General features: G+C 51.7%; 3 protein-coding genes, 1 long non-coding RNA gene and 5 other non-coding genes across 13 annotated transcripts; 8 read left to right on the top strand and 1 right to left on the bottom strand.

Annotated features, from left to right (window-relative positions):
- Positions 1–164: 164 nt before the first annotated feature.
- Positions 165–3223, bottom strand: LOC140503386 (uncharacterized). Its single transcript, XR_011966784.1, has 2 exons — positions 3134–3223; positions 165–299 (listed from the first exon to the last, which is right to left on the bottom strand). It is a non-coding gene; the product is annotated as an uncharacterized lncRNA (long non-coding RNA).
- On the top strand, positions 1210–3941 carry FLT3LG (fms related receptor tyrosine kinase 3 ligand). Of its 5 annotated transcripts, none has more exons than XM_072607320.1 (8): positions 1210–1292; positions 1683–1749; positions 2310–2432; positions 2544–2597; positions 2709–2852; positions 3089–3227; positions 3332–3537; positions 3633–3941. In XM_072607320.1, exons 2-8 carry the CDS (start codon positions 1717–1719, stop codon positions 3678–3680), a joined length of 747 nt encoding a protein of 248 aa, XP_072463421.1. In that variant the 5' UTR covers positions 1210–1292; positions 1683–1716; the 3' UTR covers positions 3681–3941. The 5 variants fall into 5 exon arrangements, with proteins under 5 accessions (XP_072463421.1, XP_072463418.1, XP_072463422.1 ...); XM_072607321.1 differs by having other exon boundaries at positions 1259–1381; XM_072607317.1 differs by having other exon boundaries at positions 3332–3669.
- Positions 3942–4491: 550 nt separating this feature from the next.
- Positions 4492–7078, top strand: RPL13A (ribosomal protein L13a). Its single transcript, XM_072607323.1, has 8 exons — positions 4492–4878; positions 5153–5225; positions 5439–5504; positions 5725–5826; positions 6043–6128; positions 6384–6443; positions 6648–6770; positions 6964–7078. The coding sequence occupies exons 1-8, from the start codon at positions 4864–4866 to the stop codon at positions 7048–7050; spliced, it is 612 nt and encodes a 203-aa protein (XP_072463424.1). The 5' UTR covers positions 4492–4863; the 3' UTR covers positions 7051–7078.
- On the top strand, positions 5292–5374 carry LOC140509372 (small nucleolar RNA Z195/SNORD33/SNORD32 family). Its single transcript, XR_011968697.1, has one exon. It is a non-coding gene; the product is annotated as a small nucleolar RNA Z195/SNORD33/SNORD32 family (small nucleolar RNA).
- LOC140509382 (small nucleolar RNA SNORD35) lies at positions 5535–5627 on the top strand. Its single transcript, XR_011968706.1, has one exon. It is a non-coding gene; the product is annotated as a small nucleolar RNA SNORD35 (small nucleolar RNA).
- LOC140509373 (small nucleolar RNA Z195/SNORD33/SNORD32 family) lies at positions 5876–5963 on the top strand. The gene has a single exon (XR_011968698.1). It is a non-coding gene; the product is annotated as a small nucleolar RNA Z195/SNORD33/SNORD32 family (small nucleolar RNA).
- Positions 6158–6232, top strand: LOC140509375 (small nucleolar RNA SNORD34). Its single transcript, XR_011968700.1, has one exon. It is a non-coding gene; the product is annotated as a small nucleolar RNA SNORD34 (small nucleolar RNA).
- Positions 6809–6894, top strand: LOC140509380 (small nucleolar RNA SNORD35). Its single transcript, XR_011968705.1, has one exon. It is a non-coding gene; the product is annotated as a small nucleolar RNA SNORD35 (small nucleolar RNA).
- A 5433-nt stretch (positions 7079–12511) lies between the features above and the next one.
- Positions 12512–14764, top strand: RPS11 (ribosomal protein S11). Its single transcript, XM_072607311.1, has 5 exons — positions 12512–12650; positions 13347–13478; positions 13552–13627; positions 13708–13837; positions 14550–14764. The coding sequence occupies exons 1-5, from the start codon at positions 12636–12638 to the stop codon at positions 14671–14673; spliced, it is 477 nt and encodes a 158-aa protein (XP_072463412.1). The 5' UTR covers positions 12512–12635; the 3' UTR covers positions 14674–14764.
- The last annotated feature ends 7028 nt before the right edge of the window (positions 14765–21792 follow it).

Raw genomic sequence — 21792 nt, 5'->3', positions numbered from 1 at the left:
AGCGATCTCCCATGACATTCACGTGCTTAGTCATGCCTCAACCCATGAGCACTTTGTTTCCAGTTCTTTGCCAATACAAAAAGTGCTGCTACAAATATTTTGGTGTATATCAATGACCTCCCTGGGATATAAGCCCAGTAATGTACTCTCTGGATCAAAGGATATGAACATTTTAGTCACTTTATTTGCATGATTCCGGACTGCTTTCATAAAAAAGTTGTACCATTTGACAGCTTCACCAACAATGTACCAGCGTAGTGTGAAGGGTTTGAAGTGGTAAACAGCAAGGGTTATTTCATCTGTGAAATAATAGGAAGGCAGTCAGTCTGTAGCACCTTCTTTCACCTGCCTCTGTTCCCATTTCCCTTCTCTGACTGCATCTTTTACTCCCTCTCCCAACTTTTTTAGTGAATCTCTGTGTCTGTCTCTCTATGCCATTTCTTCTTCTCCTGTTTCTTCTCTTCCACCAGCTGTCTCTCTGACCCTTTCTCCCTGAATCTTGCCATCCTTATCAGTGCTTGTCTCCCATGTCTCCCTTCTCTCATCCCTGTCCCTCCCGTCTCTCTGAGCCCTGCGTGACTCTGCCTCTTCTTTCCCTGACCCTGTTTCCCTTTCTCCTGTCTCTGCCTCCCTTTGTCCCCACCTGCCTTTCCTCATCACCGTCTGTCCCTGTTTTCCTCTCCCAACATTATCTCCATTCCCCTTGCTTACATCCCTGTCTCTTGTCTTTGTCCCTCCTGGTTGGCCATTGCTGTCTATCTGTCTTCCTTTCTCCTCATTACTGGCAGTCCTACTCCCTCCCCTATCTCAATCTTTTCCCCTATCTCTGCCTCCCATATCCCCGTCTCCATCTGTCAGGAATACGCACAGTGAGGGGCCAGGCTGGGGCTGGGACGGTCATCTTGAGTTGGGCCTTCGCCCTGTGCCTGTTTGGGCACTGTCATTCTGGATTCAAAACCTCAGAGCACCAAGGGTTTTTTAGAGATTCCCCATTCCAACCCTGTCCTTTCTCAGAAGAGGAGAGAGCCTTGGATAGATCTGATAGATCAGGGTTGTAGGGCCTCTGCAGAGGCTACAACCCAGTGCTCCAACCCAGACCTCCAAACTCCCAGCTGATTCAGGCCTAAGAAAGGACCCAGGCGTCCCCTGCCTCCTGCAGCTCAACTCAAAGCCACCAGAGGGCTCCTCCCCCATGGATTCCCAAACTTTTCCCCAAAACATCTTTCACTTTCGATCTCTGATGTCTGGGCCCAGACCTGCCCTGGGCCTTCCCGGCCTGGACAGGGACCCTGGTGCGGGGCTGGGGCAGAATGCCTGGGTCCCAAAGGGGATAGAGGAGGGCAGCCTGGGTCCCCAAGGGGTCTGAGAAAGGAGTGCCTAGGTTCTTGATGGGGCTAAGATAGATTGCCTAGATCTCCATTAGGGTTTTGGGGGGATTGGCTATCTGAGGAGAGAGGATGGGGGAGACGATGCCTGGGTCTCCAAGGGGTTTGAGAAAGGGGGTGCCTGCGTTGCCAAGGGAACTGAGGCAAGGGATGCCTTCCTGGAAGGTTGGGCATGATTCACAGTAATGAGGCGGGGGCAGGAAACAGGGTGGGGGAGGAAACTTAGCCACATGAAGGGGCTGGGGGAGGGCACCCGGACGCCTGGGTCCCTGGCTGAGCCGGCTCTGTCCCCCCCAGGGCCCGGCAGCGGCATGAGGGGCCCCAACTCAAGATGACCGTCCCAGCCCCAGCCTGGCCCCTCACTGTGCGTATTCCTGACAGATGGAGACAGGGATATGGGAGGCAGAGATGGGGGAAAAGACTGAGATAGGGGAGGGAGTAGGACTATCAGTAATGAGGAGAAAGGAAGACAGATAGACAGCAATGGCCAACCAGGAGGGACAAAGACAAGAGACAAGGATGTAAGCAAGGGGAATGGAGATAATGTTGGGAGAGGAAAACAGGGACAGACGGTGATGAGGAAAGGCAGGTGGGGACAAAGGGAGGCAGAGACAGGAGAAAGGGAAACAGGGTCAGGGAAAGAAGAGGCAGAGTCACGCAGGGCTCAGAGAGACAGGAGGGACAGGGATGAGAGAAGGGAGACATGGGAGACAAGCACTGATAGGGATGGCAAGATTCAGGGAGAAAGGGAGGTAAAGGCAGAAGTGGGGAGACAGGACAAAGAGACACAGGGGTGGGGCAAAAGGGCGACGGAGGCGGTCAGAGTCAAGGAGATACATCCAGACAGAATGAGTACTGAATCAATGCCCATCTAGGGGAAGGGACCCAGGGCCTCTCCCCAGCTCTGTCTTCCCAACACCCCAGGCTTCCAGGCTGCTGCTCCTGCTCCTCCTGCTCCCCCAGGAAGTCACTGCCAGTATCGATGATACCTGCACCTTCCCAGACAGTCCCATCAGCTCCACCTTCCTCCAGGCCATCACCGATTTGGTGAGAGCTGCCTCTGACTGCCCTCCCTGACTCTCTGTTTTGGTCTTGAATGTTCTCTCTCTCTGTTTCTGACCCTTTGGATTTATTTCTCATGTCCATCTCTCCCTCCAGTCTGACTACATGCTCACGGATTACCCAGTGGATGTCCCAGATAATCTCCAAGTGGTGAGTCTGGGGGTGAGGCGGGGCGGGGGGCGGGGGAGGGGGGAGGAGAATTAGGGGTGGACCCAGGTATCCCTACTTCAAGGACTAAGACACCTAGGCATCTCTCCCTAGGATGAGCAGTGTTGGGCCCTGTGGCACTTGGCCTTGGCCAAGAAAACCCTGGAGCACCTGAAGCTGGTGGCAGGGAAAAAGTTGGAAGACCCCCTGGAGGCTGTGTACACTGAGGTCAACTTTGTCAGTCAATGCATCAACCAGGTCAGTCTCTTGCTCTCTGTCCCTGATCCTAAGGGCCTTCTGCCTCCTCAAGGTCTTTGGGTCCACCACAGCTATATGAAGAGATGTGGTGGTCTCAGGCCTGGGCAGCTTGGCTGGGAGACAAAGGGATGAGGAGGCCTTCATCAGTTGCCCCAAGCTGCTGCCAGGGCTGGTTCTGAGAAGGGGGGACTAGTATGGTGTGTGACGCCCCCCACCTCCCTTCCTCGGCTCCCCAGTCCTTTCCCAGCTGCCTCCGTTTCCGTAAAGCCAACATCTCTCACCTCCTCCTGGATGTCTCCAGACACTTGGGGGCCCTGCAGCCCCTCATTACTCGCCAGAGCTTCCGGCCCTGCCAACAGTATCGCTGCCAGCCAGGTGAGGTGTCCAGGTGGGAACCCCCTCCCTTCAGGAGGAGGACTGGGGCTCCAAAAGGGAAAGGGCATAGCTTCTCCTTAGTACTCCCCTCTCCCTTCCCACAGAGCCCTCTACTGTCTCCACACTCCCCTCACCGGGCAGTCTTGAGGCCCTGGGAAGCACCCTGAGACCACCCCAGTCCTCTAGCTTCCATCTGCTGTCCCTGGGGGGGCTGCCATTTCTGCTGCTGATCGTGGTGGCTGCCTGGTGGTGCAAACGACGAAAGAGGCGGTTGAGGCCACCAGGATCCCCCAAGTCCCAGACACCCCAGGTGAGCTTGGCTCAACTCGGTGTGGGTGGGGTAGCGGGTGCCCCCCACCATGTGCACAGACAGCAGCTGACTCTGCCCCTGGGGGCCGCGGCTAGGGCCCCCCAGACTCTGTCCGCCAGGATATACAGTTGATGGTGCTTTGAACGACGACCTTGAAGGCCAAACCCGGGAGCTGGGGCTACCTCCTGAGGAAGCCTTCCATAAGCAACCCAGCTTAAGACTGGCCTCATTCTCTTCTCCTTGGATGAGCTCGAGTTACCGTTCTCTTCTGGGGGGCTAAGGGACCCCCCAGGCGGTGCCTGCGGTCCCCTTTTCCTCCTCCAGAGGGGTACCTGCAGGCTACCTTGGGGCCAGCCCACCTTGTGTACAAAGCTCTGAGGATGTATATAAAACGTTTTCTAATAGCTTTTGTTGGGTGGAATCTGTGGACAGAGACGGGGCAAGGCAGGAGATGCCCCGGCCGACCTCAGACCGGGATCTGGAGGCTGGTCACCGGCTTGGGCCGCGGCCACAAACAAAGAGCCCCTGGAGGGGCGGGGGCGGGCCTTCGGGGTTTCCCAGGAGGGGAAGGATGACCAAGCCCCGGAGAAAGGGGTCGCTCCCCACGCTGCGCCCCACGCCCCTTGGATTTGTCCAAAAGCGGAGTGGGCTAGCTGGCTGCGAGGCCAGGTGGTGAGCTCCCCATCTCTGGAGGTCTCCAGCGGAGGCTGCACGGCCGGATCCCCACGAAATGCCCGGAAGTCTAAATACAACTGTTCACCCCGGTGCTACCTGGGGAGGGGGGGAGGGGAGAAAACTGACGCCGCGCTCCAGGCCCACGGCTGGTAACTAAGCAACCGCAGCCCGTTGGGGCCGCTTGGAAGGGCTGGGGGACTGGGGGGCGGGGGAAGGCCTGGTCGGAACTCTGTGGGCTGCAGCCGCTCACGTGGTGGGACGGAATGGACGTGCGGATCGGGGGGAGGGGCGGGAGATCGCCCCTCACAAAGATGGCGTTGAAGGGGGGCGGGGGGCCCTCACAAACGTGGAGGACGACCGGCGCTCGGCAGCAGGAGCACGTGAATTTCCCTCAGCCTCACTGAGAAGGGTCTGCCTCTGCGCCTGCGCCAAACTCCAGCCCGCAGCTCGTGGCCTCGTTCTGGGGAGTTCTCCCTCCCATTGACCGCTGCGCATGCGCCACAGCCATTCGCCGTCCCTGGGGGCAGGACCGAGGCGTTCTTCCACCTATAGGAAGCCGTGGCGGCCTCGCGTCACTTCCGGCGCCCTTGCGAGGTGGATAAGGAGGCCCCGAAGTGGAAGAGCTCCTTCTTTTCCCGGGCGTCGTCGGCAATGGCGGACGGGCAGGTGAGCGCTCCGGCCTTGGTGCCGGGGCCCAGGCTCCTCGGGAGCCTCGGCGAGCGGCAGTGCGGCCCCGCAGGGCAGCATCCGGGCCGGCCAGCCATGAGGGGTAGCAACCCCGCAGGGTTAAGCCGTGGCGTCCCTGTCCCGGCGTCCGTGTCCCGCACCCGGCCTAGCCCCGGCTTCGGCCGCGGCGGGGGGGGGGGGGGGGGGGGGAGGGTCATGTGGCCGTGGGGCCCTGGGCCGGCCTTGACCCCCGCGTCTGCTGCTGTTTCCCCAGGTCCTGGTGATCGACGGGCGGGGCCATCTCCTTGGCCGCTTGGCGGCCATTGTGGCCAAGCAAGTCCTCCTGGGTAAGTGCGGGCGCCTCCGCGGCCCGCGTGGGCCCGGGGTGGGAGGCGAGGGGCCCGGGACGCGGCGAGGCCGGTGATGAGGAACATTCACCATCTTTCGTTCGAGTCTCACGACCATGAGACCAAACCATGCACCGCTCTGAGGCCCTGCCCACCAGAGCCCCTCACCCACCTCCACTGGGGCACTGACCCGCACCCTTCTCCCGCACGCAGGGCGGAAGGTGGTCGTGGTTCGCTGCGAAGGCATCAACATCTCAGGAAACTTCTACAGGAACAAATGTGAGTCGGGGGAGCTGTGGCTGGGCTGCTGGCAGGTGATGTCCTTTCTCAAGATGGTCTTCAGAGGCCGTGACCCATGGGCTCACTGTTGATTGTGCCTTAAGGCTCAGCTGATGCCAGCCCAGGAGAGGAGCCAGCCGCTTCTGGCATCCCGAGGGGGGTGGGGGAAACAGTAACCCGAGAACTTGGAGGCATCTTTTTAATTTCCTCTTAACTCCAGTGAAATACCTGGCCTTCCTCCGGAAGCGAATGAACACAAACCCTTCTAGAGGCCCTTATCACTTCAGAGCACCCAGCCGGATTTTCTGGAGGACTGTCAGAGGTGAGCGGGGTGAGGGCCTGACAGTATTGATTAAGGGGTATGGGATGCTGAGACTATGATGATAATGATACTTATCACACGTTCGAGTTTTACCGGCCATGAGATGAAAAGATCCATGCACCTCCATCTGAGATCTCTGGGGACCGCTGAGAATTCTTTGTTCTGAGGCTTAGAGATTTCTAGGTTTAGCTTCTCACCATGAATTATTCTCCCTAGGAATGCTTCCCCACAAGACCAAGCGAGGTCAGGCTGCCTTGGAACGCCTTAAGGTCTTTGATGGCATTCCTCCCCCATACGACAAGGTGAGCTTATCCAGAAGTGGTCTTGACCCTGGCGTCAGTGATGTCTTATGACTTACCTACATTGTTTGACACCTCCTTGAAAAAAGCTGTTATCTGAGACGCCTTCTTCTAGGTTGCCCCGGAGGGAGGTGGGCTTCTCCACATTGCTCTTTTGTACTCTCAATAGAGCACTGGCATTCCCTGTCTCCTTCTCATCTCTCCCAGCATCCCTAGTGTTCTGCCATCACCCACTGATTGGTTCCTTCCCCCTTGCAGCGGAAACGCATGGTTGTCCCAGCTGCTCTCAAAGTCGTCAGACTGAAGCCAACTAGAAAGGTGAGTACAAGTCAGCTACCAAGGAAGGAGGGATAGATACATATCAGCAAGTGTGCCAGCCCAAGAAAAAGTGGTTTTCTCTTCCCTTTGGGGTTTTTTTTCCCAGAACTAAGGATGCTGAGGGATTCTTTGGTCTTTGGTGGGTGGGAAGAAAAGGTGTCCTGGATGTGATTTTTTTTTTTTAATCCATTCCCCATACTACAGTTTGCATATCTGGGACGGCTGGCCCATGAGGTTGGCTGGAAGTATCAAGCAGTGACTGCTACATTGGAAGAGAAGAGGAAGGAGAAAGCCAAGATTCACTATAGAAAGAAAAAGAAACTTACGGTGAGGTCTGGGTTCTGGGGGGGGTAGGGAAACCCCCTGGCAAATGATGTTTGTTCTCACGATGGTCTTCGGATGCCCTCGGGTACTTGCCGACAAAGCCACATGGCTCAGCTGATGCCAGAAGGGTGCAGGATGAGGGCCTTGGTTGCCTCAGTTCTGGACCTACAATCACACTTTGTGTTTTCTCCCACAGAAACTCCGCAAGCAAGCTGAGAAGAATGTGGAGGGCAAAATACACAAATACACAAAGGTGCTGAAGAAGCACGGGCTGCTGGTGTGAGTCCAATAAAGTCTATCCTCTACGGCAACTGGATTCCTGGCTCCTTCTGTCCCCTTTTGCCAGCGCCTCCATCAGGGGAGGGAGCCCTCTGGGGGCCCCCACATATAGCAAGCAGGGCTTGGAAGGACGTTCAATGCTATAGGCCTGTCCTTAACTAAGGAAGGCAGGATGTCTGTTCTGAGGTGGGGGTGCCTGCCTCTAGGAAGAAGTGGTTCCCCTTCTGGGGTAAAGTGGCCCATGGGAATGTAGAGACGGGCTAGTCTATATCTGTAGCTCCCCCTAATATTGGGTTGAGGGGCCTGGGAAGCGGGAAGGTCCTGTGGGGCTGAAATTCTCTTCAAGGGCAGAGCTTTGTCTCTGTAATGCTTTGTACCCATAGCCTGGGTGCTTAATAAATAAAATGTTGAATTTTTCAAAGCATATTTTGGTTAAAAACCATTTAGGGCCTAGTGTTACCCATATTAAGATTTTTGCTTCCTCACCATCAGGTGCTATCAAGCTCTACTTGTACCACCATAAACTCTTTTCTGTGTCACTACCCTTGGTCTTTCTCTGCTAGTCTTTCATACATCTGCTTCCTGAGCTTGGGATCCTTGTCCACAGCCTCATCTTAAGCTTGTACAACAAACAAGGCTCTTCTGGAGTTGTCCCTTTGTGTTATTCTCTCAAGTAACCACTGGTTGGGTGTGCTGTCACCTACTTGTTTAGCTTTAGGCCAACTTACCAACCCCGGCTGATCCCATCTTTAACCTAGCACCCAAGAAACCCCACCTTAAGGCCACAGGATGTGAGCAGCTTTTCTCAAAGTATAGAGCCTTTCCCCTTCCCTGTTTATTATCTGTAAAATCTGTTTACAATCTTTCATCTCAGATCTACACTAGCATTTCTTTCTCTCTAATCCCTCTAATTCATTGGAAATGACCAGTGGCTGTGAACTCGTTCTCACTCCCATCTTTACATCTCAACTCCTTGAGATCTTGTTAATGTTATATTCCATTTTCTGAAAAATGGATGATCCCTTAAGCAAAGATTAACCGTTCTATAGGTACCCTTGGTCCCAACAGAGCCCATCTTTAGATTGCCCCCAGGTAGAGGGAACAAAAAAAATGAAACTTCACCCAGTCTGCGCTCAAAATGGAAGACTGGTACCTAAAAGTTAACACAAGGTGGCTTGGGAAGAAAGGAGCTAGCAATTGCAATCAAAGGTTTTGTGGGAAAATGGCACTTGGCTACAGATTGAAGAGATGATTAAAGTTCATATATTCCTTTCTGGGCTAGGAAGTGAAAGATGAACAAATGGAAGGCTGTTCTGGGACTGCTGAATTGCATAGGCTGGGATGACATGCCCAATTAGGGTGATGCATGAAAGCCTGAATGGAGGGCTTGGTTGGGGATAGCACTGGTTCTGACTTCACATGATTTTTGTGTGAGTGGAAGTTTAGAAGAGATGTAGTTGGGGAGTGGAGTTGAGCTGGTTTTGAACATGTTAGGTCTTAAGTACTTTAGGTTGTAGGAGGGATGGAGTGCTAGGCCTGCAGTCATTCTCATCTGAGTTCAAACCTAATCTCCACTATGAGTTGTGTGGTCCTGGAGAAAGAAATGGCTAATCATTTTCAGTATGCCAAGAAAACCCCTAATTGGGTAATGAATCACAACTGAAGGAGATAGAAGGTAGGGAGGAGAATGGGGCTAGACGTACTGACCTCAGTTCCCATGAGTGAAAACAAAGTGAGGATGAAGTGACCAAGTGAAATAACCTGGAGAGCTGACATCATGTATCCAGGAACGGGGTGGTCCCCAAGTAGGTTGCCCAATAGTAGTTGGACTACAGCGTCTTACAAATCATTGGTGACTTGTGAGCAGTTTGGGGCCCAATGCTAGAGGTGATGATTGTGAATGAGAAAGGGGGTAATCCATAATGATCGCCTGAGGGGATAGCTGTTGATGACTGGGAGAGCCTTGGGCAGGTTGAAGGTTGGAGGAAACCTGGGGGCCTGCGATTGATTATATGTGTACAAGACCAGGTCTTTGGTAAGGAAAAGGGGGCCACCTTGTCCAACAAGGTGGGAAAGGATGAGAGGTGGGTGATATAAAAAGGTTGTGGGGAAAAAAGGGACCTCACATGAATGGTGTAATTTCCTGCAGTTATGTTCAGTAGTAAAGGAGGTAGGAAGGGGGTGCATTTACTCCTGGGCAGGGGGGTGATCAGTGAGAGGAGAAGAGGACAAGGGATTTGAAGGTTTGATGACGATGTAGGATTGAGCAGATTCACTGGAATGTGAAGTAGAGGAAGGATGATAACCTGCAGACCTGAGAGTGGAGGGTGGGAGGTATCAAATTTGCAGTTGTGTCTGACTGATCCCACTTGGGGTTTCCTTGGCAGAGATCCTGGAGTAGTTTCCCATTTGCTTCACCTCGTTTTACAGATGAGACAGGCCCACAGGGTTAAGTGACTTCGCCAAGGTCACACAACTGATAAGTGTTTCAGGTCACATTTGCACTCAGGTCTTCCTCTAGCCAATGTCTCCCTCAAAGAGCTAAAAAAAAGTTTGAGTGGGCTGAGAGGGAGAGAGCCAAAGAATGACAGGTTAGAGTCAGAGGAATTCCTATTAAGGAAATGAATAGTCAGAGGCAGGTTAGGACAATCCCTGCATTGGGGCGTGGTGTAAACGGGCTATTCATGGGTTCTGAGAGGATGTAACTGGGAAGTCGGGAGTTGGGTGAGGGCAGGAGAGGGGGGTCCAACTTGGTGATAGGAAGAGAGAGCCAGTAGCTGACTCTTCCACTCCACTTCATTCTCTCCCTGGGTCTTTCCCCTCTGTCTACAACACACTCCAATCTCCTCCTTTTCATGGCAAAGGACCAGAAAAAAAGCTGTGGATTCTCCTGGCCTTCATTTCACAGCTCTTTGCAATCTGGCCTCTGACTTCATCAATCAATTCTCCAAAATCACAGCTTCTTTAGCTCGCCAGAACTGATGACCTTTTCTTAGTCCTCACCGTTTGGAGTGGCTCTGCAACATCTGAGAAGAGTCAGTAATCATTTAAGCTAGGTGGTACAGTGGATTTTATTTGGGTTGAGGCTGAGTTAAGAAAGGCTTCCAATGACAAACAACATTTTGTATTTGTTCCTGGAGGCCATAGGGAGCCCCGCTGGACTTCAGCGATTGTGGGGAGTGGTGATGATGTGGTCAGACCTGAGCTTTAGGAAAAACCCTTTGGTTGCTGAATGGAGGATGGACTGAGGGCAGGCTGTTCCACAAGTGGCCCAGGTGTGAGGGGCTGGGGGCAGGGTCAGAGGAGAGAAGGGGGCGCGTTGGGGAGATGCTGCAGAAGTGAAGTCTACAGCTTGGATATTGGGGTAAGAGTGAGGAGTCCAGGATGACTCCTAGATTGTGAGCCTGGGGGACATCTCTGGTCTCTGATGATAGCGTTACGTAGCTTTACAAATAATCTCACTTGCTCCTCATAACCCCTGGGAGGTAGAAGATATCCCCATTTTACAGAGGGGTTACATGATTTGTTCAGGGTCACAGCACTAGGAACCATCTGAGACTGTATTTGAACTCAGGTCTTCTTTACTCCAAGTGCACCACACTGCCACTTAGGGACCACTAGGTGGTGCTGAAGGGGATAGAGTGCAGGGCCTGGAGTCAAGAAGACTATTCCTGGGTTCCAGTCTGCCTTCAGTCCCTGGGCAAATCACTTCACCTTGTTTGCCTCAGTTTCCTCATCTGTAAAATGACCCGGAGAAGGAAATGGCAAGTCACTCTATATCTTTTCCAAATGGGTCACAAAGAGTCATATACATTTGAACAAGTATTTTCACATCTTTCCATGCTCACTTGGAAGGAAATAAGCTTTTATTAAGCACCTGTACCTATAGAGAGAATGAGAACAAATGAGAATATCTCATTTGATCCTCAAACAACCCTGGGAGGTAGGTGCTCTCATTAGCCCTTGTCCAAGGTCCCTCAGTAGTAAGTGTATGAGGCCAAATTTGAACCCAACACTCCAGGCCCAGCACTCCAGCTGCTACATGAGTTGAAGATCTCTGTGCAGATGACTCCCAGACCCTATCTGTATACAGCCCTAACCATTAACCTGATCCATCTCCAGCTGCCTATACAGGATAAATCGTTAACATAGGGAAGACACTGACCTTGAGAGGGAATGATAAAGCCTTCCTGGAGAAAGTAGAATTTTATCTGGGACTTGAAGGAAGCCAAGAAAGCTGGGAGGCAGAGATGAGAAGGGAGAACATGTCTCCCATCTTCAACCGCCTATCAGTCAAACATCTCAACGTGGATGTCCTGCAGACATCTTAATCTGAACATGCTGGAAACTGAACTTATCTTTCCTCCCAAGATCTCCCCTCTTCTAAAATTCCTTCTATATCATAGAGGATATATATATGACATATCATATATCACCATCCACCCAGGCACCTAGGTTTGAAACCTAGAAGTGTCCTGGACTCTTCACTCACACTGACTGTAAGAATCCAGACAGTTCCCTTCCCAACATCCCCTTCTCTCCATTCACCACCCTAGGTCATGACCTCTCTCCTGAACTCTCTCTGCTTGGCCTCACTCCTGCCTCATTCTCTCCATAAATAATTTTCCTAAAGCACAAGCCTGACCACATCATTCCTCCGCTCAGAAACTTCCACTGCCCATAATGACCTCTAGCACCAAATACACCACCTTGCCTCCCCCTGCCTTTAGAAATGTATGGCGCGTCCTTGGCCCCCTGCAGGGTCTGAGGCAGATCTCTGTGCGCCTCAGTTTTTGCAGGAGGTCTCTCGTTATCCCCCCAGTTCTGGCAAACTCCCCACATCACATCGGATTTACTTTGCTTCCTAAAATAAAGCTTATTGGTAACTTCTGTTTACGCATTGCTTTTTTAAAGGCCCTCAGGCAGCCAGGAGCCCTGGGACCTGAGTTCCAATCCAGCCTCAGACACTTACTGTGTGACTGTGGGCAAGTTACTTAACCTCACTTTGCCTCAGTTTCCTTATCTGTAAAATGGAGGCAATGATCACCCTACCCGAAGGGCTGTCGTGAGGATCACATGAGATGATAATTGTAAAGTGGTTGGCACAGCCTGGCACCCAGCAAGATCCCCACTTTCTCCCAGACTAATTCTTTATAATAAAGAATAAAAAGGAGGAAGAAAAAACTTTCACATCCAGAGAGTCTGACCACAGGCGGCCCCCGACTTGCGAAGTGGGGAAAAGGGCGGAGCTCCGGGTAACAGACGCCCGATGATTGATTGGCGGATGGGAGAGGACGCACGACGTTCCCCGGAAGTCCCGCCCCGCGCCGCGGTTCCTCCCACACCCCACGTGGTGTTTCTTTTTCTCCGCCCCCTGGCGGACACCACGTGTTTCTTCTCCGCTTCCCGGAAGTCCTGCCCACACCCGCTTGGTTCCGGTCTTGGTCCCCGCCTGCCCGCTCCCGCGTGTTGCGTCACTTCCTGCGCGGCCCTTGCCTCGTGTTTAAGGAGACCCCGGCGGCGGCTTTTCGGCCTTTTCCCGTCCGTCCGTCCGAGAAGTGAGGAGCGAGAGGCGAGTGAGGCGGCGGCATGGCGGACATCCAGGTGCGCGCATGCGCGAGCACGGGCCCGTGGCACGGGGGACGAAGGAACCCCCCAGGCAGAGTCGACTACCCCCCACGTGCCTCGGGGCCTCCGCGCCGACTCTGGGTCTCTGAAGGGGGGTGTCTCGGGGATCTCGGCTGTCCCTCGGGGTGTCCGCCCCATCTCTCTGTCTCTGAGGGTCTCTTGGGGTCTCTCAGGTATCTGTCTCTCTGTCTCTGAGGGTCTCTGCTGACCCTGGGGGTCCGTCCCACCTCTGTGTCTCTGAGGGTCCCTGCTGACCCTCGGGGTGTCCGCCCCACCTCTCTGTCTCTGAGGGTCTCTTGGGGTCTCTCAGGTATCTGTCTCTCTGTCTCTGAGGGTCTCTTGGGGTCTCTCAGGTATCTGTCTCTCTGTCTCTGAGGGTCTCTTGGGGTCTCTCAGGTATCTGTCTCTATGTCTCTGAGGGTCCCTGCTGACCCTGGGGGTCTGTCCCACCTCTGTGTCTCTGAGGGTCCCTGCTGACCCTCGGGGTGTCCGCCCCACCTCTGTGTCTCTGAGGGTCTCTGCTGACCCTGGGGGTGTCCGCCCCACCTCTCTGTCTCTGAGGGTCTCGGGGTCTCTCAGGGATCTCTGTGTCTCTGAGCGTCACCTCCCGCAGCCCTGTGTGTGTCCCCCAGCCCCGGGGCTCAGCCTCCAGGCGTGCCTCTCCCCCTGCAGACAGAGCGTGCCTACCAGAAGCAGCCGACCATCTTCCAGAACAAGAAGCGGGTGCTGCTCGGGGACACGGCCAAAGAGAAGCTGCCCAGATACTACAAGAACATCGGGTTGGGCTTCAAGACCCCCAAGGAGGTGAGTTCCAGCCCCCGCAGGCCCCGCCCCTGGCCTCCAGCCCCGCCCTCACCTTCCCTGTCCTCCCCCGCAGGCCATCGAGGGCACCTACATTGACAAGAAGTGCCCCTTCACGGGCAATGTCTCCATCAGGGGCCGCATCCTGTCTGGTGAGTCAGTGACCCGGTGGGAGGCGAAGTGGGGGGCCAGCCCTGCCGGGGACCGCCCTGACCTGCCCCGCTGCTCTCAGGTGTGGTGACCAAGATGAAGATGCAGAGGACCATCGTCATCCGCCGGGACTACCTGCATTACATCCGGAAATACAATCGATTTGAGAAGCGGCACAAGAATATGTCTGTGCACCTGTCGCCCTGCTTTCGGTGAGACCCGGTCCGGAGCCCCCCTTTCCAGACTTAGCACAGAGGCTGGAGGGCTCAGAACGGGAGCTGGGGTGTGATCCCTGCTCCCCCTCTCTGAGAGCAGCCAGGTTTTTAAAAGGGGGACAGGGACGCTGAGGGTCGTGAACCCTCACAAGGTGAGAGTATCCACACTGGCCTGACTATCAGGACTGATAGGAGGAAGCTGGGGTGAGACCCCTTAGAGCCAGGCACTGTGCCAGCCTCACACACGATGGAGGTGAAGCCAGAGAGCTGCCAAGCTTGTACTTGTAAAGGCAACTTGGTGTGCCAGGGACAGCAAGGCCAGTGTGACAGGAATGAAAGCCCAGAGGGAAAAGGGAGCTAAGTAGGCCAGGGTTATCAGGCACCTGGGAGATGGGGGCTGGGGAAGGAGGCCAGGCCCCGAAGAGACGCATCCAACTAGCCAAGTGTCTGAGGCCTCCTGACTCCAATGCTCTTCCCCCGGGCCACCGGCTGAATGTCCCCACCTAACCCTAATCCAGCTTTCTTTCCTAGACTGTGCAAATTCCAGAAAAAGTCTGGTCTCTGCCCTCAGGTCTCTTCCAGTCTGAGTCTGAAATGACATCTGTTTGGCCCAGGGAGCCCCTTTTCTCTCCATCAGGCTCAGTTTCCCCTTTCATTTTGATGGGGGGGACAGCAGTACAGCTGACCATCCTGTGATCTGTGTCCCCAGAGATGTCCAGATTGGAGACATTGTGACTGTGGGCGAGTGCAGGCCCCTTAGCAAGACCGTGAGGTTCAACGTGCTGAAGGTCACCAAGGCAGCTGGCACCAAGAAACAGTTTCAGAAGTTCTGAGCCCCTCCACACTGTTGGTGGGAGGGTGCGGGTGCTGGAGTGTCCACAAGGCTGGACCAGCTGCTCTGCTAATAAAGGCATCCTTCCCACATACTTTGTCGGTGTGCTGTGTGTGACCCTCACCCCCTCTGCCTACTGACCTTTCCTTACTCCCCCCTGGAGTCCCTGCAGCTCCTCAACCACCCCCAAACGCCCAGGAGAAGCCTGAGCAAGAAGCTGTGGCTGCACCTGGCTTTATGCTGCTTGGGGGGCACCCTGTGCATGGCAGCCCTGCCGCCCCTCTCTCTGAGAACCAGCCCTCAGGGTGTGGGACCTGGTCACCTCTGATTCTGGGGTTCCGTCCCCTGAGAAGTGATGATAAAGGGCTAGGGTGGGTGTCTGGGATGGAAGATGGGAAGCCCACCTCACAGCAGCTAAGACAGGCCATTTTGGGGAGAAACTTCAGACCTAGAGGTGCCGGGCAAGCAGCAGCATCCAAGGACCTGGTTGGGGGTCATCATCCTGGGTCAAGCTGATAACACCTGGCTCCCCATCCCCCACAGCCCGTACCGGGTCTCTGATGGACTCTGGTACGAGGGTTGGGAGAGGGGGCTCCAGGCCTGGCAGAATCGGGCTGGGCTCCTGCTGCTGCGCCCTCAGGGGACCTTTAAACCAGCCCCCCACCAATCCGCTGCCACCACCCGCCCAGGGTGGGGGTGTGGCAGATTCCTGTGAGAGGAAATCCTGGGGCCACATCAAAGGCCACTGAGCAACAGGAAGTGCTTCTGTACCCCACCCTCCTACACCACCTCCCCAGCAAGGCCCAGGATCCAGGGGTGGAGGGGAGACCCCACCCTTGTCTCCTGGCCAGAGGGGCTCAAGTAAGGGGGACCTAGTGGACCTCCAAGGCCTCAGGACCCAGCACAGGCTCAGCCTATGGCCAGGCCTCTTTCTTCTGTCCCCAAAGAGCCTGGGGCTCTCCCCCCATTCAGTGCTGAGATTGATCTGTGTCCTTCATTGGGCTGCACAGGGATGGAATGTCCAGTTTAGCAAAGTGAATGCTTCCTAAATCTCTGTATCCTGCCCTCATCCCTCCTGATCAGGTGTCCAGACGGGGAAAGGGGGAGGGGAAGGGCATAGTCCTTGAGTCAGAGACCAGAGCTCAGATCCAGACACTTACCAGCCATCTCGCTGGCCAAGTCACCTAAGATATCAGCTTCATCTGTAAAGTGCATGTGATGATGACAGCACCTACCTCCCCTGGTGGCTTTAAGGGGACAATATGAGGGTTACTGCTATATTAATGGTACCTGTTATTATCGCTGCTATCACACAGCTTCCTCTGACCTGCAGAAGAGATGTGACCAACAGGTTTAATCAGGAAGGATGGCTCAGGTTTGGGTCCTAGAAAAGTCCAGCTGATCTGGGGACCTGACTGGCCTGCTGTGGCCTCTGGGGAGACGGGACAGTTTTCACACAGATGACCACTCTCCAGGTTGTCCACCCACCAGCTGGTGGTGAGAGCCTTCCCCTGGGTCAAATATATTGGCCTTGACACCAGCTAGAGTAGGGGCCCAAGGGCTCGTGGCTGGCCAGGCTTGTCTCACCCACTGCCTTGCACTTGATGACCCTCCCCCACTAGAGACCTCTCCATCGAGTGGCTCACCCTCTGACCTTTGGCCCAACAAGGTCAGAAAGGGCAAACATCAGTTCTACTGGCTGTGCTAGCTTGGGCAAGTCATTGAAAGATTCTGGGTCTTGGTTTCCTCATCTGAAGCAAGGTTGCTAGTTGAGATGGCTTCAGGTCCCTTTCAACTCTAAATAATCAGGATAATCTGCTCTAAGAGAATTGGCAGAATTATTGGAGGAGGGATTGGGAAGGGGAGAGAGTGGAAGGGGTGGAGAAAAAATAAGGCTTTACGTGACTGAGAAAACCATGAAAATCAATCCACCTCAAAGGCAAGTCATGGCTCTGGGAAATTCACTGTTGATGAAGCTGTAGATGAGTCTGATTAAAATAAGCTGGCTTTTGTCCTCAAACATCAGAATAACTAACGTGCACATTTATTAAGTGCCTCCGGTATGCCAAGCACTGTGGCTAACAGCCAGGCATACAGAGAAAAGAAGGGGCAATGTGCAAACCACTCTAGGAATGATCCAGGCAGGACCCACTGGAGGCAGACTCACAGGGAAGGCCCTGGGATTAAGGACTGGGAAAGGCTCCTCATGGAAGGTGAAACTCTAGCTGACAACTGGAGGTGCCAGGCAAGCAAGAAAGGGACGTGCAGGGTGGGAAAACATAATAGCAGTTACCATGTATACCATGTTTACCATGTGCCTGGCATGGTGCTAAACACGTCACAATTATTTGGTCCCAAGAACAATCTTTCAAGGTGCATACTGTTTATCCCCATTTTACAGAGAAGAAAACTCCCACAGATAGAGGTGAAGTGACTTGCCCAGGGTCACACAGCTAGTGAGTGCCTCTGACTGGATTTGAGCTTCGGTCTTCCTGATTCCAGGTCCGGTTCAATATACTTCCAAATATGCTAAAAATGGCTTCATTTCCCAAACCCTTGGCCCTAGAGATCTTGTACCAGGCATATCTCCCAAAGAGGTCCTAGACTGCCTGGATAGCCCTACCAGCAATGTGTGTGGTAGCAAAGAAATGAAAACCAAAGGGAAACGCCAGAACACATCACAGTCTACGAAGGCCACAGAATATTCCTGCTACATAAGAGGTGATGACCTATGACCATGAAGAATTCAGGGAAGCCTGGGAAGACTTATTGTACCTGATAAAGAGAGGAGGAAGCTAAGCCAGAAAAATAGACTCCACATTGCCTGCAGCAATGTTACATGGAAAGTACCCCCCCAAAAAAAACCCAGAAAATGAACGTGCATTAAAAATAACACCCAACCTTAGTTCCAAAGAAGGAAGAGCATGCAGAAGTGGGGGACTGTGGGCGTGGACGGAGGGTGTGGGTGGGTGTCACACTTGGAGGTTGGTTGGGTTTGTTCAACTGTCTTTTTTTTTTTGTTTTCCTCTTTTAAGTTTTGTTGCAAGGGTAGCTCAATGTTTAGGGCGGAGGGGGAGGACAATGAGGTTTAGAAATAAAGATGATATGAAAACAAAGTACATCGATAATATTTTTAAGGGAAAAAATAGGTCCTTGAAATGCCCTGTGAGTTGCGAAATGTGTAAGAACTTGGTAATTCATTGGTTCTAGGTAGAAGGGAGCAGGAATCTAGGACAAGTTTAGGGTTGTGAACTTGAATAACTGGAAGTAGATGAGACCCTCAGCAAAATTCAGAATGTTTTGAAGGAGGGAGGAGGTTAGGTCATGATCTCTGGTGAGTTTGAGATTTTTTATTTTTCCCTTGGTCTGACCTGTGATTTCATTAAGTGTAGGGAGATTTCTAGGCTTTCCTGTTGCCGATTATGATGCCTGCAGTAATTGTTTCTCTTTTACCCGGGAACTGTAAGGGTCTTCTCCCAGTTTGATTTTTTTTTTTTTTTGATTTAAGGGGTATCCCTTGAATACCTACTTAAAAAAGCCTATTCATTGAATGGGTGTCTCCCATTGCATCCTGGGCCATCTTCAGTCATCTTGATGAATATCTGGCCACTGGATCCAGATGGCTCAGGAGAAGAAAGTGAGGTTGGTGACCTTGCACAGCTCTCCCTCACTCAAACCAAAGTCAACTGCAAGTCATGTCATCATCTTGATGTCACGGTCCTCTTCGAGAATGAAGGACAAACACAACAAAAACCTGATAGTTTCCAGGACATTCCTAAATCACTCAGTCCCAGCCAGGGTTAAAGTCATAGGCTGGCTCTCTCCTTCTTTGAGATTATTGATGAAGGTGAGGAATTCAGAAAAGTATGAGAAGACTTGTTGGAACTGATGCAGAGCAGAGGAAACAGACCCAGTAGAACAAGATGCAAAATGATGGGGCAGCTGATTATTTCTAATGTCCCTGGAAGTTGGTTGGGGGCAAGGGGGAAGGAGAGTGGTGGGGAATAGAGAAGGCAGGGAGAGGAATAGATTAGTGTCCATTTCTCCATAGTTTCCAATTTTCCAGGCCACTTCTGGGTTGGGCAACTGTGAAGTCTACCTACGTCACACACACAGTAAAGGATAGATCACTAGGACAAGGGTATTGTGGGCATCAGGAAGTAGGAAGGATCAGGAGACAAACTAGCTTCCCCAAGAAGCCTAGTTAGATTGGACTGGGAGACCCATTCCAAATCCTTATTTACTTCGGCTGTTTGTAGAACCAGTGTGGGTGGGGTCCACCACAAAATCCTTTCTTTTATTCTTTGTTCAATCTAGACCTAAGAGGAGGACTTTTTGGAGGGGTGGGGATCGGGAAAAGGCTACAGAAAACTAATGAAGCACCTATGTAATATCCCATTCACTAGTCATCCTTTTACTCTGTTTTAATAAATCAGTTCATTTTCTGAATTTTATCACTAAGGTTCATGGAAGCAGAGATTTCTGATGATGCTGAAAGGGACTGAAGTCAAACCCAGGCTGACCAACCTTGGTTCCCCTCCCAGCTGTGCTTCTGAACTTCCAGACTTTGCTATCTTGAGGGAAACTTTGCCCTCCACTCCCCTTCTCAGCTCCCTCTTTGAGGGCAGGAGATGTTGGGTTGTTGTTGTTACACTTGTATACCTACCTATACTTAGCCCAGAGCCTGGCACTTAATACATGTTAAAGACTTCTTCAAGGTCTTACTGGTAGTGAGTGGCAGAGTCAGGTTTCAAACCCACATCTTCTGACTAGAAAATCAATGCTTTTCTACTACAACATATTGGTAGGTTGAGGGCTCAAGGGTTTCCAAATATACCTTGAGGGCACAGGTACTGAGAGTTATATTGATATGTTCATATTTCCATATTTCAGAGTGATATTCCATTTCCTTTCCACTACATTAAATTTTGAATCTAGTCAGGTCACCCTAGGAATCCAAGGCACTAGAAAGTGGAGTAAGCAGCTTATGAGTTAGCAGGCAAGTTCCCTTTGCAATGGAAATAATGTCGTCATTGGGAAAGCCCATGCAAACCCAAAGGATGCTTGATGATCTCCCCAAGGCTGGTGGCTTGAGTGTAGCTTTACTTAGTGGGCAAATGATATCACAGTCCCTTGCTAGATAATTAATTAAGTGGCAGGCTGCCTCTCGGTAGGTTCAGAAACGATCCAGATGGGGGCTGTTATTGTTTCTGCAACAACTTCAAGTATATACTTAGCTCAGTCTACCTTTAGAGTTTTAAAAGTGTAAATGAAAGCCATATAGCTAGCAATATAGGGGCAGCTAGGTGGTGTAATGGATAGAGTGCCTGTCCTGAAGTCAGTAAAACTGATCTTCCTGAGTTCAAATCTGGTCTCAGACAATTACTAGCTCTGTGACCATGGGCAAGCCTGTTTGTCTCAGTTTTTCATCTGTAAAATGAGCTGGAGAATTAAATGGTAAATCACTCCAGTACATTTGCCAAGAAAATTCCAAATGAATCACAAAGAGCCGGACATGACTGAACAACAACAAATCAGAACTCTAAGCAAAAGTACAATCAGTTATTGATTTACAGACAACAGAGGATGTCTTCCACTCTCTAGGGTACGTGGGGTCTGTGGGTGCTGAATGTTGTATACATTAGGAGATTCATTCTTTCTGTGTCAGGTTTGCTGAACAGTTTTATTTTGTCACAAGGACAGGGTGGGGGTGGTGTGTCCACCGAGGGGAAGAGATCAAGCGATGACTGGCAAGAAATGAGTGTGGCATGAAACCCACAGATCAAAGAAGAAGCATTTATTAAGCACTTGCTGTATATCAGGCATAGTGTTAAGTTCTGGGGATCCAAATACAACAAAAAGAAAGATAACCTCTGACCTCATGGAGCTTACATGGAAATGAAAAGTGGTGGAAGGAGAGATGCTGAGGGAAGGGATGCTAGTGAAGTCCAGAGAAGGAAATATGGTTAGTCTGAGCCCTTCAGCAATGGGGTAAGGGGGCTACAGAGCAAATGTCATCAATAAAAATTTAAAAATTAAAAAAATTAGAAGGCACAGTGCTAGACTAAGGCTATTTAGTCTCAAGAAACACAATATAATTTCCCAAAGGCAATTCAAAGGCATCTTCTTCCTCCCTTTTAATACTAGGACCAGCTAATTGTCTATCTGAGGTGTCTGTCATATACATGAGCCCTGTGTACTGCCTATCAACAACACATCCTACTTTGTCTTCATTCAGTTGGTTTTTCCTGTGTGGATGGAAAACTGTAGGGAGCCATTGAGGACCACAACAGTTCCATGAGTTCATGAGGGCCTGATAAACCCACTCTATTGTACTAATGGAGCAAAGGTTGTTGGTTCAGCCCTCTGGGATCTCATACAATAGCCCCAAGGTTTTCGGGTCTTAGGTAAATATCTTACTATTTGACAAACATCCTGAGGCAGTCATTGGATCGTGAGTTTGTTAAGGAAAGAGGATTGGTGAAAGTAGTCACAGCACAAGCTTGCCACAAGTACGGAACTTAAGGCTTGTACTTCCTAATAATAAATGGAGTTTGTAACATCTCTGTCTCCAGCCTCATCACTGCGAGCCTGAGATCGAGAGGTCCCGTGGGTCGGGGGTCTCTTCACTGAGCCGGCCATAGCAGAAAACCTACATTTTTTTCAGTAACTATACTACATGGTGGGTGTGAGTATGGGGAAATGAATCTTTAAGGAGTAATCATATGGAAAAAAAGGATAAGTAGTATGTGCCACCAGAGTGTATATTAATATGGAATATGTATATGGAAAAGGATATGGGCCAATCATGCAGTGACTGATAACTGATGAAGAGCCCAGATTTTCCATTGGTGCCCAAACATTTTTAAGAGAAATAGAAGAAGCCCTGCAGAATGTTGAGTGGAACCTTGGTGAAGGTCTAGAAGGCTATGGGCACTAGATATGAAGGATGAGAAGGGATGGGAGGGTTTCACTCTGCACCTTTGGAGGAGCACCTACTTCAGTGGGATAGTCAATTTAGCAAATTAACAAAGTCAACATAAAGTCTTACCCTCGGTTTAAAAAATTCAGTTTCCCAAATACAAGATCAGAGAGGCTAGACAGCAGTTCATAAGAAAAA

The sequence above is a fragment of the Notamacropus eugenii genome, chromosome 5 (genome assembly GCF_028372415.1).
Source record: "Notamacropus eugenii isolate mMacEug1 chromosome 5, mMacEug1.pri_v2, whole genome shotgun sequence".
Taxonomy (NCBI): domain Eukaryota; kingdom Metazoa; phylum Chordata; class Mammalia; order Diprotodontia; family Macropodidae; genus Notamacropus; species Notamacropus eugenii.
Note: the sequence above shows the minus strand (reverse complement) of the source record. Positions and strands in the feature narration are given on the sequence as shown.